Source organism: Cetorhinus maximus, chromosome 7 (genome assembly GCF_964194155.1).
Source record: "Cetorhinus maximus chromosome 7, sCetMax3.hap1.1, whole genome shotgun sequence".
Taxonomy (NCBI): Eukaryota; Metazoa; Chordata; class Chondrichthyes; order Lamniformes; family Cetorhinidae; genus Cetorhinus; species Cetorhinus maximus.
This window is the reverse complement of record NC_135885.1, coordinates 36,859,005-36,871,453: the sequence shown is the minus strand read 5'-3', so window position 1 is coordinate 36,871,453 and position 12,449 is coordinate 36,859,005. Positions and strand designations below refer to the sequence as shown.

The window sequence follows — 12,449 nt, the reverse complement described above, 5'->3', positions numbered from 1 at the left end:
ATCTGCATCCTCCATAACTTGCTTTCCTATCTATCTTTGAATCAGCAATAAATATGGCTAAAATAGTTTGCCTCTTCAACCCAGTCATTAAGATAGATTGTAAATAGCAGAGGCCCCACTGCTGATACCTGTGGCACTCCATTAGTTACAGTTGCCAACCTGAAAATGACCTATTTATCCCTACTCTGTTTCCTGTTCATTAGCCAATCCTCTATCCATGCTAATATATCACCCCAACATCATAAGCACTTATCTTGTGCAGCAATCTTTTATGTGGCATCTTATTGAATGCCTTTTGGAAATCCAAATGCAATACATCGACCGGTTCCTCTTTGTCCACCCTGCTTGTTACATCCTCAAAAGAATTCTAATGAATTCATCAAACCCAATTTCCTTTTCACAAATCCATGTTGACTCTGTCCGATTGTGTTATAATTTTCTAAATGTCCTGTAATTCCCTCCTTTAGAATGGATTCCAGCATTTTCCCTATGACAGATATTAGAATAACCCTTTCTGTCTCCCTCCTTTCTTAAATAGTGGTTTTCCAGCCTGCTGGGGCCTTCCAGAATCTAAAGGTTATAATCTTTGCATCCACTGTCCCTGCAGCCACTTTCTTCAAGACCCCAGGATGCAGGCCATCAGGCCCAGGGGATGTGTCAACCTTTAGTACCATTAGTTTTCCTAGTACTTTTTCCTCTAGAGATTGAGATTGTTTTAAGTTCCTCCCTGCCCTTTTCTACTATTCTTGGGATGCTTGGTGTCTTCTACTGTGAAGACAGATTCTACTGTGAAGATAGATACAAAATACTTGTTCAAAGCCTTTGCTATTTCCTGGTTTCCTATTATTGATTCCCCAGTCTCCCCCTCTAAAGGAATTTGCTACTCTCTTCCTTATATATGCTTGCAGCAACTTTTATATTTCTTGCTAGTTTTCTCTCAAACAAATATAGGGAGAGAAATTGGAGTAAGTCAGCCTTTACAGGTTTCTAAAATTTTCACAATTTTCCTAGTTACCACTCATCTTTGCAGCAGGGTATGCCTTTTCTTTCAATTTGATACCATCTTAAATTTCCTTAGCTAACAACGGATGGTGCATCCTTCTCGTAGAGTCTCTCTTTCTCAATGGAATATATCTTTGTTGAAAGTTATGAAAGATCTCAAATGTCTGCCACTGCTTCTCAACCATCTTACCTTTTGGCCTATTTTCCTGTTCCACTGGATCACACTGGAGCTAGTATGTTTAGCATTTTTATAGGTTTGATGCTTGGTTGTTGACTGCTCAAAAACTATGTGCAAGCTGTTTCTGGAGAAGATTGGAGATGTTTTCATCACTCTAATCAAACCAGTCTTGGTGCTTGTGCTTGCAGTACCTCGGGATGGCTACTCAAGTCTTGGATCATGTAGCTGCTTCTATTCATGAATGTTTCGAGAAGTAGCATGGCACTAAGCTGAAGACTAAAATCATACTCTACCACTAGTCAACTAGACCACTGTCCTTACTACGTTGCTATCTGGTGCAGATATCTTGGTCTGCTATAGGCGGTCGGTCAAAGCTCTGGATGAGCTTCCAAAGGCAGATCCATCATGAGAATTCAATGACAGAACAAAATTACAAACAACTAGGTCATCCATCATGCTGGGTTTATCAACATGGAGACCACCATTTACTTAGGTGGGCAGGCCATGTCTCTCACATGGATTACAGAATCCTCAAGCAGATCTTCTATGGGGAACTGTCTCAGGGCAAACAACATCAAGGTGGTCAATACAACTGATATAAATATGCCAGAGAAACTTTGAGCATTGCAGATCACCTGTCTGGGGAAAACTGCAGCCGACTAGCCTACGTGGAAGCAAGTACCAAATTGAGTTCAGCATATTGAGGACCATCTAAGCCAAACTCAACATGCCTAGAAGGCGGCCAGAGATGGCGCAGCTGCTTAGGCTTCCCCAAACACAACGAGAAGTGCCAGTTCTGTGGATGCTCATGCTGATCCTGCAACAGACTCTTTAGCCATTAGGACACACAGAAGGCAATGAAATTATTTGCAGCTTGGACATACTTGAACAATGAGGAGTCAACCATGAAATAACAATGCTTTGTTCTAATGCTATAAAATTGCATTAAAAATTAGTCCCTTTTGAATTTCAAGCAACTGATACAGTTGGAAACAGTTTTCAACCAAATGGAATTTATCAAGGTGTGGGGCTTAAGCTTGATGGACAACATACTCTCCACTTGCCTGGATGACAATATGATGGTGCACATTCATGCTGAGTCTCTCTGCTCCAACAACACTCAAGAAGCTCAACATTGGAAGCAACTTCCAAACTTACCTGCTGCAGATGCACCTGTCCATGACAGTATCAGTAGGAGTGACCACCGTACAGTCGTTGTGGAGGTGAAGTCCCACCTTCACATTGAGGATAGCCTCCATCGTATTGTGTGGCACTACCACCATGCTAAATGGGATAGATTTCAAACAGATCTAGCAACTTGAGGCTGGGCATCCATGAGGCGCTGTGGGCCATCAGCAGCAGCAGAATTGTACTCGAACACAATCTGTAACCTCGTGGCCTGGCCATATCAGTGGGCCATATCCCCACTCTACCATTACCACCAAGCCAGGGTATCAACCCTGGTTCAATGAAGAGTGCAGGAGGGAATGCCAGGAGCAGCACCAGGCACACTGAAAAATGAGGTGTCAGCCTGGTGAAGCTATAACACAGGACTACTTGCGTGCCAAACGGCAAGTCACGGACAGAGCTAAGCGATCCCTCAACCATTGGATCAGGTCTAAGCACTGCAGTCCTGCCACATCCAGTCGTGAATGGTGGTGGACAATTAAACAACTCACTGGAGTAGGAGGCTCCACAAATATACCCATCCTCAATGATGGAGGAACCCAGCACATCAGTGTAAAAGATAAGGCTAAAGCATTCGCAACAACCTTCAGTCAGAAGTACTGAGTGGATGATCCCTCTCGTCCTCCTCCAGAGGGCCCCAGCAACACAGATGCCAATCTTCAGCCAATTTGATTCACTCCACGTGATATCAAGAAACGGCTGAAGGCATTGGATACTGCAAAGGCTATGGACCCTGACAATGTTCCAGCAACAGTACTGAAGATTTGTGCTCCAGAGCTTGCCGTGCCCCTAGCCAAGCTGTTCCAGTACAGCATTTGATCGAGTGTGGCATCAAGGAGCCCTAGCAAAATTGGAGTCAATGGGCAAACTCTCGACTGGTTGGAGTCATACTTAGCACAAAGAAAGATGGTTACAGTTGTTGGAGGTCAGTCATCTCAGCTCCAGGATATCATTGCAGGAGTTCCTCAGGGTAGTGTCCTAGGCCCAACCATCTTCAGCTGCTTCATCAATAGCCTTCCTTCTATCATAAGGTCAGGAGTGGGAATGTTCGCTGATGATTGCACAATGTTCAGCACCATTCACGACTCCTCAGATACTGAAGCAGTCCATTCCAAAAGACCTGGGCAATATCCAGGCTTGGGCTGACAAGTGGCAAGTAACATTCACGCCACACAAGTGTCAGGCAATGACCATCTCCAACAAGAGAGAATCCAACCATCACCCTTTGACGTTCAATGACATTACCATCACTGAACCCCACACTATCAACATTCTGGGCGTTACCATTGACCGGAAACTGAATTGGACTAGCCATATAAATACTGTGGCTACAAGAGCAGGTCAGAGGCTAGGAATCCTGTGATGAGTAACTCACCTCCTGACTCCCCAAAGCCTGTCCCCCATATAAAAGGTACAAGTCAGAAATGTGTTGGAATACTCCCCACTTGCCTGGATGAGTGCAGCTCCCACAACACTCAAGAAGCTTGACATTGTCTAGGACAACGCAGCCCACTTCATTGGCACCACATCCACAAACATTCACTCCCTCCACCACTGATGCACAATAGCAGCAGTGTGTGTCATCTACAAGATGCACTGCAGGAATTCACCAAGGCTCCTTCGACAGCACCTTCCAAATCTACGACCACTATCATGTAGAAAGACAAGGGCAGCAGATAGATGTGAACACCACCACCTGGAAGTTCTCCTCCAAGTCACTCATCACTCTGACATGGAAATATATTGCCGTTTCTTCCCTGTCGCTGGGTCAAAACTCTGGAACTCCCTTCCTAACAGCACTGTGGGTGTATCTACACCATATGGACTCTAGTGGTTCAAGAAGGCAGCTCACCATCACCTTCTCAAGAGCAACTAGGGATCGGCAATAAATGCTGGTTCAGCCAGCGAAACCCACGTCCTGTGAATGAATAATTTAAAAAATCCAGAACAAAGCAGTCACCCGTCACCTTAAACATTCATCCCCTCCACCACCTGTGCACAGCAACAGCAGTGTACACAATATACAAGATGCATAGTTCCTTTGAAGGCAACTTCCAAACCTGCAAATGCCACCACCCAGAAGAACAAGGGCAAGTAAGCATGATAACACTTGTATCTCATCATTGTCGGCTGTTCCTCAGTTAGGGGATGACATCTGCTCAGGGTCAAAGGTTCTGTCACAGGGTACTCATTTGACTGAACAGGCCTTTGGGCCCATGGGGCAGGATGACCCGCAAGGTAGTGGGATCTGGAGTGAATGATTTGCTTCCTTTTCTTTCACTCTGCCACTGCTCTGCCTCGTCATTGACGTTGTGACTCAAAGTGTGATGCAGCTTGATGGGTAAATTGTTACCATTTTGAACGATTGGCAGCAAGCGCCTCATCAATATCAATGCTGCCATGCTTCAAGGACAGCTTCAGATTGCCTTTGAAACATTTCCTTTGTCCTTCTCTTGGAATGCTGGCCATTTGACTGGTGAGAAAAGAGGACCTGGTGAGGGAGATGCCTTCCAGCCATCCAGATACCATATCCAGTCCATCAAAGTTGATTTTGCAGGAATTTTGCCTGAGTGCCTGTGGGGGTGCCATCAAGAAAGACACTAGCGTTTGTTTGATCATTCTCTCATTGAATCCAGACAATGTGGCAGAGGCATTGCTGATGGAATTTCTCAAGCCTCTGATGTGTCAGTAATTTACAGTCCAGGTCTCACTGCAGTACAGGAGTTTGGTGATGACAACTGCTCTGTACACCAGGACTTCAATTGACTACAGAGGGCTTTGTTGTCAAACACTTGCTGATGGACTGAACTGGTGTAACTGATGCACTGTTGGATCTCCTTGTCAATGGCGGCCTTTTGAGAGGTGGCTGCCAAGGTATTCGAAGTGCTCAACATTTCAACCAGTATCTAAAAGCCACACACCATCCTGACTTGGAACCATATCACCGTTCCTTCACTATTATTGGGTTAAAATCCTGGGGCTCTCTCCTCAACAGCACTGTGGGTGTACCTACACCATGTGGACTACAGGGATTCAAGCAAGTGGCTCACCACCACCTTCTCAAGGGCAATTAGGGATAGACAATAAATCCTGGCCTTGCCAGCAATGCCTAAATCGCATGAATGAATAAGTCTATGAAGGCACAGAAAAGGTGTAATTAATATTTACTTTTAAATTTTAAAAGATTTTGTTACTTAGAAATGAGATAACAGAAGTTAACATACATTACCCATTCCTGCTTATTTGTATGTGTTGACATTGAACTTTTTGAAACTGTACATTTGTAGGTAACAATATTACAGTAATAAATATGAGCGTTATCACTAACTTTGAGAATAATTTCTTGAAAATGCATAAGCTCGAAAGTGTAAAGCTGCAGAATGCTATTGTTTCCATGTAAAACCCAACATTTAAAAAATATGTTCCTCTTCAACTGCCCACTGTATTAAACAGCTTTCTGGAATTTACTAACTGGAGCTTCAGAACTTCCAACTTTGGCATTAAGATTTGCATATATCTTCAGGAGATGAAAAACACACAAATCTGCCCCTGCTTCAAGTAACAAACTCTGTTATCCACAGTCTGAATGATGAAAAGGATTATGTTGGAAGAACTTTAACATTCAAGTAGACTGACAATTGGATCAAAATAATGTCAATAAACATGAACTTACCCTTATCAACAGTTAACTGGGAATGATAAACAATTCAAATAAAGCTTACCGCGAAAGGGTAGATTTTCCAGAGCCTGGTGGACCACGCATAAATACGAGCTCTTTACCTCCAATACCTGGTCTTGAATGCTGTTCTGTTTTCTGATACTGCTGACACAAGTTAGTTAGCCCAGGCCTCAGCATATTGGGCCGGCCCTCCATATTTTGATGTGCGCCAGAGTTATAAAAATATTTATGCCCAGGTTGCATTGTGTAGTCGTTGGTGGGGCATGCCTGAATATCACAACTCTCGTTTGTTGCTTGGATTGGTGTTCTGTTGGAGTCATTGCCATAACCATTACTTAAAAACAGTTGGTCACGGCGAAAAGGCACTGGCCCCTGTGATGGGCCACTGTATCTTTGATAAGAGAGCGGGATATTGAACCTTGGCTGAACCTGCGGTCCTATGAAACCTTGCGGGTGGTTCCAGTGAGGCCTTGAGGGGGTCATGACAGTATGCCAATGTGCATCACATGGGTGTTCAGTGGTAGGAATTTGTGATCTGCCAGTACATGGGTCACCTACAGTTTGAGCTTTATCATTTGTAATCTTTTTGCATTCCTTACCAATCTTCTTTTTTCCATGTTTATTTGTTGTAACGTTTCCTATACGTCCTGCTGAACCTTGTGAACCATCCACACATTCATTAACAAGCAAATCAGTCTCATTTTCAATTTTTTCCAATTCCTTATAAAATAGAATTAATTCGTTTTCAAGTTCAGCATTGTTTTCAGGTACAGTAATACCATTCTTCTCATTACGCTGCCCATTGTCCTCTTCAAATTTCGAAACTGGTGGCATTTCATTCCCCATGCTCTCTCTCAGAGAGCTGTGATTGCTGTGTGGGTTGGGGAATTCAGTTCCATTTTGCTGTTCAGCATCATTAGTTTTTTCTTTGTCAGGCAGTTCAGTGGAATCATATTCACTTTGTGTAGCAGTGCTCTCAGTTTTCTGTCTTTTTGAACATGGAATATTCGTTCCACCGTCACTGGTTTCCAAAGTCTCAGTATTAACTTCTACATCAGACATCTGGAAAACAAGATAAGCACTGGTTAAATATGTAGAAAGAGTTTTTGCTCTGGTCATACGTGAAAATTTTTTGAAGTACTGTGACTACAACTGTGACTACACATTTAAAATTTTTTTCCCCCGAAATGCAGCTAAAAATCCCAACAAGTCTAGTGTAATTTCCATAGATAAAAGCAAAATACTGCGGATGCTGGAAATCTGAAACAAAAACAAAAATTGCTGGAAAAACTCAGCAGGTCTGACAGCATCTGTGGAGAGGAAGACAGAGTTAACGTTTTGAGTCCGTATGACTCTTCATCAGAACTGGTGTAATTTCCACATTGCTAAAGAGTTTTATTCCAGTAGTTTTGATCAGGGATATTTTTGTTTGTGCAAAACCACTCTTTGAATGAGATGTGTGTGCACTGAAAGATTTCAGTTTTCTAACTTTGAAATTAGGAAGTCATTCAGAAAAGGAAAGGTACATGCATTTTTCAAGTTCATATTCCTGGTCAATTTAAGTTTTCAAATCATCAGGAATTAAAATTCCAGTTTTTAGGCAAGTTGCAGCACAAATTTTTCATTCTTTCTTGTTTCTTTTGTCTGTAACTACCTCACATCCTCTGCAATTAAACTTCTACTTTGCTCTGGCTTTCAAAAAAAAAAGTGCTGCATAGCAGTGCTAAATTTTCTCGTCCCTTTCTAATCTACCTAATGTGAATAAGAAGAAAACTAAATAGTTAACCCAGCATTTTATTATTCTGAAATTGTCACTCATGTTTGAATGTGCTCAAGTTGCCAATAAAATCTATGTTATCACTCCGGTGCAGTGCTGAGGCATTGCTATTTCAGAGGACCAGGGGAGTTATCCCTGGTGTCCTGAATAATATTTAGCTCTCAATCATAATCATATATATTAAAGAAAAATAGGTCATGATCATATTGCTGTTTGTGGAAGTTTGTTGTGCATAAATTCACTGCCGCGTTTCCCACATTGCAACAGTATTGCATCGGCTGTGAAGCGCTCTGGGACGTCGGTAGTCCTGAAATGCACTACATAAATCGAAGTCTTTCTTTTCCATTGTTGACAGATGTGACAACACACAACTGTACATGTGCACAGCATACACTCGGAAAAGCAGCAAGTTCTGCTGCCACATACATTGATAAAAAAGCTCTAATAACTGCACCTGAATTTTGAATAAATTGTACAACCCAGAGTTCCATAACTTTATATATGAATGTAGCTGTTCAATTAGCAGAAACCACGAGCGTGACTTCTTTACAAACGAAGATAGACTGCAGTCAGAAGCAATTTTTATAAAAATATTCAAAGATTAAACGCAGACATTACAGCTCTTTGCCAACAATCGTTCAGGACTAAAGCTACGACCGTGGAGAGCAGCACCTGGCGACCGTGACCTGTCCTGAACAAATGTTCGCCATTCCACAACATCCGCCCCCAAACACACAAATTGACCCTTTCCAGCCAGCTTCATTTTCCATACCGCAAAACGAAAGAGAAATCGGCGGTAAATTACCACCTTGACGGCCAGCCTTGCCCAGGCCAAGGCCGTGACTAGGCCTAAGCGTCAAATCATCTTCCACAACATTTCTGCAACCAGATAAGTTTTGCCAACAACTGAGAAGCAGCAAAATTCACACGTAGTCTTAAAAAAAAACACCAACACACCATTTTCTTCGCACCATATCTCGGACCTGACTCCAACCGTATCACCAACGGAAAATCCCCGGGCGACTGACATCACTTGCCGCACAGCCTGCTGGGAGTTGTAGTCCACAGACCACAATGAACTGGGCGTGTCTTAATACAATCACATTGTTACAGTGCAGGAGGCCATTTGGCCCACCGTGTCCGCACTGACTTTCACTGGCAATTAATTCACTTCGTGCCACTCCCCTACCTTCATCCCCGTAACCCTGCACATTCTTCCTCATCAACAACAGTCTAATTTCCTTTTGAAGGTCTCCATTGAACCTGCCTCCACCACACTCTCAAAACAGTGCACTCCAGACCTTAACCACTCGCTGCATGAAAAAACTTTTTCATACGTCACTTTTGCTTCTATTACAAATTACTTTAAAACTTTGCCCTCGCGTTCTTCATCTGTTCACGAGTGGGAATAGTTTCTCCTTATCTACTCTATCCAGATGCCTCATGATTTTGAACATCTCTCTCAAATCTCCCCTCGGCCTTCAAAACAACCCTAACTTCTCTAAACTATCTTCATACCTGAAGTTCCTCATCCCTGGAACCAATCTTGTGAATATTTTCTGCACTCTTTCTAATGCTTTCACATCCTTCCTAAAGTGCAGTGCCCAGAACTGGACGGAATACTCCAGCTGAGGCTGCACCAGTGTCCGATACAAGTTCAACATAAGCTCCTTGCGCTTGTGCTCAATGCCCCTATTTATAAGCCGAGGATACTGTGTGCTTTATTAACCGCTCTCTCAACCCGACCTGCTGTCGAATAATGGGTTAATAGTTATGATAATGAGATAGTGATGTGTATCATGATGTAACAATAACATCAGCAGTCATGTGCAAGAAACTAAGAGAAAATGGAATAGTCTATACAAGAAAGAGATGTACTCACCTAGAAGCTTAGAATGTACTCTAGGTGTAAATAAAGGAAGAAACAAACCAAGATAGACTTAAGTCACTCATAGGTAGTGGGAAACCTTCCCAATCCAGAACAGGCCTCAAGTTACCTGCAGAGAGTTCCAAATAGTACTTAAGGTGGAAACCAAACCACAAACAATGGTAGCAGCAGTGGTGACGCCAACCTACAAAAATTTGGTGCCATTGACAAAACACCTATGGGGAGAAATCGGAAGAAGACTTCTTCAAATGAATAATCAGAAGAATGATCTTGGTGAGAAGGACACTGAAAATCAGTAGAGATGTCAGCACCAGTCAAGCAGTCACTGCCCCTTCTGCAGCCGGTTGCAAACTTCAAAGGTGCACAAAGAGGCCAGTGTTGGGAGTTGTGGAAAATACAATTCCACAGGTATTGAACAGCATTGGGTTTGCGTTCAAAGAGCAGAAGCACCAGGCTCGTACATTCCTGTATGCAGTGGGGTCCGTTGTGGATGATGTCATTCTGAGTCAGGGGGTAGAAGAGACCTCTGCAATTTTGAAATTGTCCTGAAAGCATTCGATGCATACTTCAACCCAAAATGGAACCTTGTAGTTGAGCGAGTGCAATTCAATCAGAGATACCAAAGGCCTGGGGAATGCATTGAATTGTTCCTTACAGACCTATACAGGCTTGCCAGCTATTGCAGGTTTGGTGCATTGAAAGACAAACTTATTCGCGACCACCTTGTTGTTGGAGTCCGCGACGAAAAGTTCTCAGATCTTTTGCAGACAAAGGATGCCTTAACACTGGACAAGCAGTTCAATATGCTAGACAAGCCAAACTTAGGGAGCAAAATCAGCCCATAATCCATGGAAATACCAAGGCTTCGGATGAGTTGGACAGGCCCAAAGGCGGTAGCCCCACCCACTCAAAAACCCGCCAGAAGGGGGGAGAGCCTGAGAAACCCTGCAGCAGCCATTTTAAAGTGCCCATGCTGTGAAGCTAAGAAGTAGCACAAGACGACAAGATTGCCCACCCAGCAGTGTAGACAGGCAGGACACTGCAAGTAGTTCTGTAAATCTGAATGCACAATTAAAGGAAGAATGCAAATTAATGTTTCTGAAAAACAGAGGAACCAAGAAATTGGGAATAAGGAAAGAAATGAGAATACAGATTTCCTAGGAGAAGTGAAGGATCAAGAACAAAAATTATGGTCAGTAGATTTAGAAGTTAAAGGTTTTAGTTCAAACTTGGAACTGGAGCCGGTGTTACAGTACTGGCTAACCATTTGGAAAGGCTCAAAGCAGTAGACGTCCAGCCATCAAGAATTAAATTGCAAGGCCCAGGTGGTACGGATCCCCAAGTAAAAGGTCAGATAACCACCACCCAAAGCGAGCCACAAAGGGCGGGAGATTACTGAGACCCTCAATACCTTGCACAATCAAAGCACATCTTCATTGAGCAGAAATGCATGTATGCAACTGGGTCTTCTGAAAAAAGTAAATGAAGTCTTATAACTGGACAACGGAACAGAATTTCCACAGCTCTTTCGGGGGCTTGGTAAGCTCAAACATGAATATATTACATTGCTTCAAGGTGCTAAGCCTATATGTCTATACACTCCCAGGTGGGTATCACATCCATTTCTGGAGAAAATTAAAATAGGAACTCAACAGAATGTTACGTGGAGGTGTTAGATCACCCACCATGGAGTCAACTAAGTGGTGTTTGGGGCTTGTGACAGTTCCCATGCAGAATGGTGAGCCCAGGTTCTGCATAGATCTCACACAATTAAATAAGCAGTCTGGAAGGAAATTCACCCTATTTCCTCAGTGGATGACAGCTTGGCTGAACTTGCCAACAGCGTGCTCTTCACTAAGCTTGGCTCTAATAGCGGGTTTTGGCAAATACCCCTCAATCAGGAGTCAAGGCTGTTAACAACATTCATTACACCTTTTGGGCAATTCTGCTTTAATTGCCTTTCCTTCAGTATATCATTAGCTCTGGAGATTTCTTTTATTCATTCATGGGATGTCAGTGTTTCTGGCTAGGCCATCATTTATTGTCCATCCCTAATTGCTCTTGAGAAGGTGGTGGTGAGCTGCCTTCTTGAACCTCTGCAGTCTACATTTGGTGTAGGTACACACACACTGCTGTTAGGGAGGGAGCTCCAGGATTTTGACCCAGCGACCGTGAAGGATTTTCAAGTCAGCATGGTGAGCGGCTTGGAGCGGAACTTCCAGGTGGTGGTGTTCCCATGTGTCTGCTGCCCTTGTCCTTCTAGATGGTAGTGGTTGTGGGTTTGGAAGGTGCTGTCTAAGGAGCCTTGGTGAGTTCCTGGAATGCATCTTGTGGATGGTAACACTGTTACCAAAGTATAATAATTTTCATATTATCCTGATTTATTGTAAAGTAGATTTATGGGTGTGAGTGTAGATGGTTGTGTGTGATTTAATTACATTTGTAGCCTGTTACGATCCCTAGCTGAGATTACCCCTGGGCAAGCCTGATCCCAGGGTGGAACCCAGCTTGATAGATCCTAACTTTTATTTTGCTTGTTTAGATACATGGAGAGTAGCTACTGAGCAGTCACAGGAGCTAGCTGATGAACTTTTAACAAAAGAATAAAACATTTATTAAACAAGATAAGATTAATTATATTACAATACTCTTTCATCCACAACTATACCTTTACCAGGTATATACAGATTTGTAAAGACAACACAAGTTACAAAAACTATTTTCTACTCTAATGTCC

At 42.9% G+C, this 12,449-nt stretch overlaps 1 protein-coding gene across 3 annotated transcripts in view; it reads right to left on the bottom strand.

The window, feature by feature from the left end:
* Positions 1 to 8,875, bottom strand: part of LOC144682717 (NEDD4-binding protein 2-like 2) — a 47,426-nt gene extending 38,551 nt beyond the window's left edge. Inside the window, exons 1-2 of one of the 3 annotated variants that reach the window (XM_078545344.1) lie at positions 8,782 to 8,875; positions 6,091 to 7,109 (exon numbers count right to left, since the gene is read on the bottom strand). In XM_078545344.1, coding sequence (XP_078401470.1) covers positions 6,091 to 7,109; positions 8,782 to 8,784 — 1,022 coding nt within the window. In that variant the 5' untranslated portion in view covers positions 8,785 to 8,875. Of the gene's footprint in view, positions 1 to 6,090; positions 7,110 to 8,596; positions 8,760 to 8,781 lie in introns of those variants that run through there. The other 2 variants (XM_078545345.1, XM_078545346.1) reach the window with 2 other exon arrangements.
* Positions 8,876 to 12,449: the final 3,574 nt, after the last annotated feature.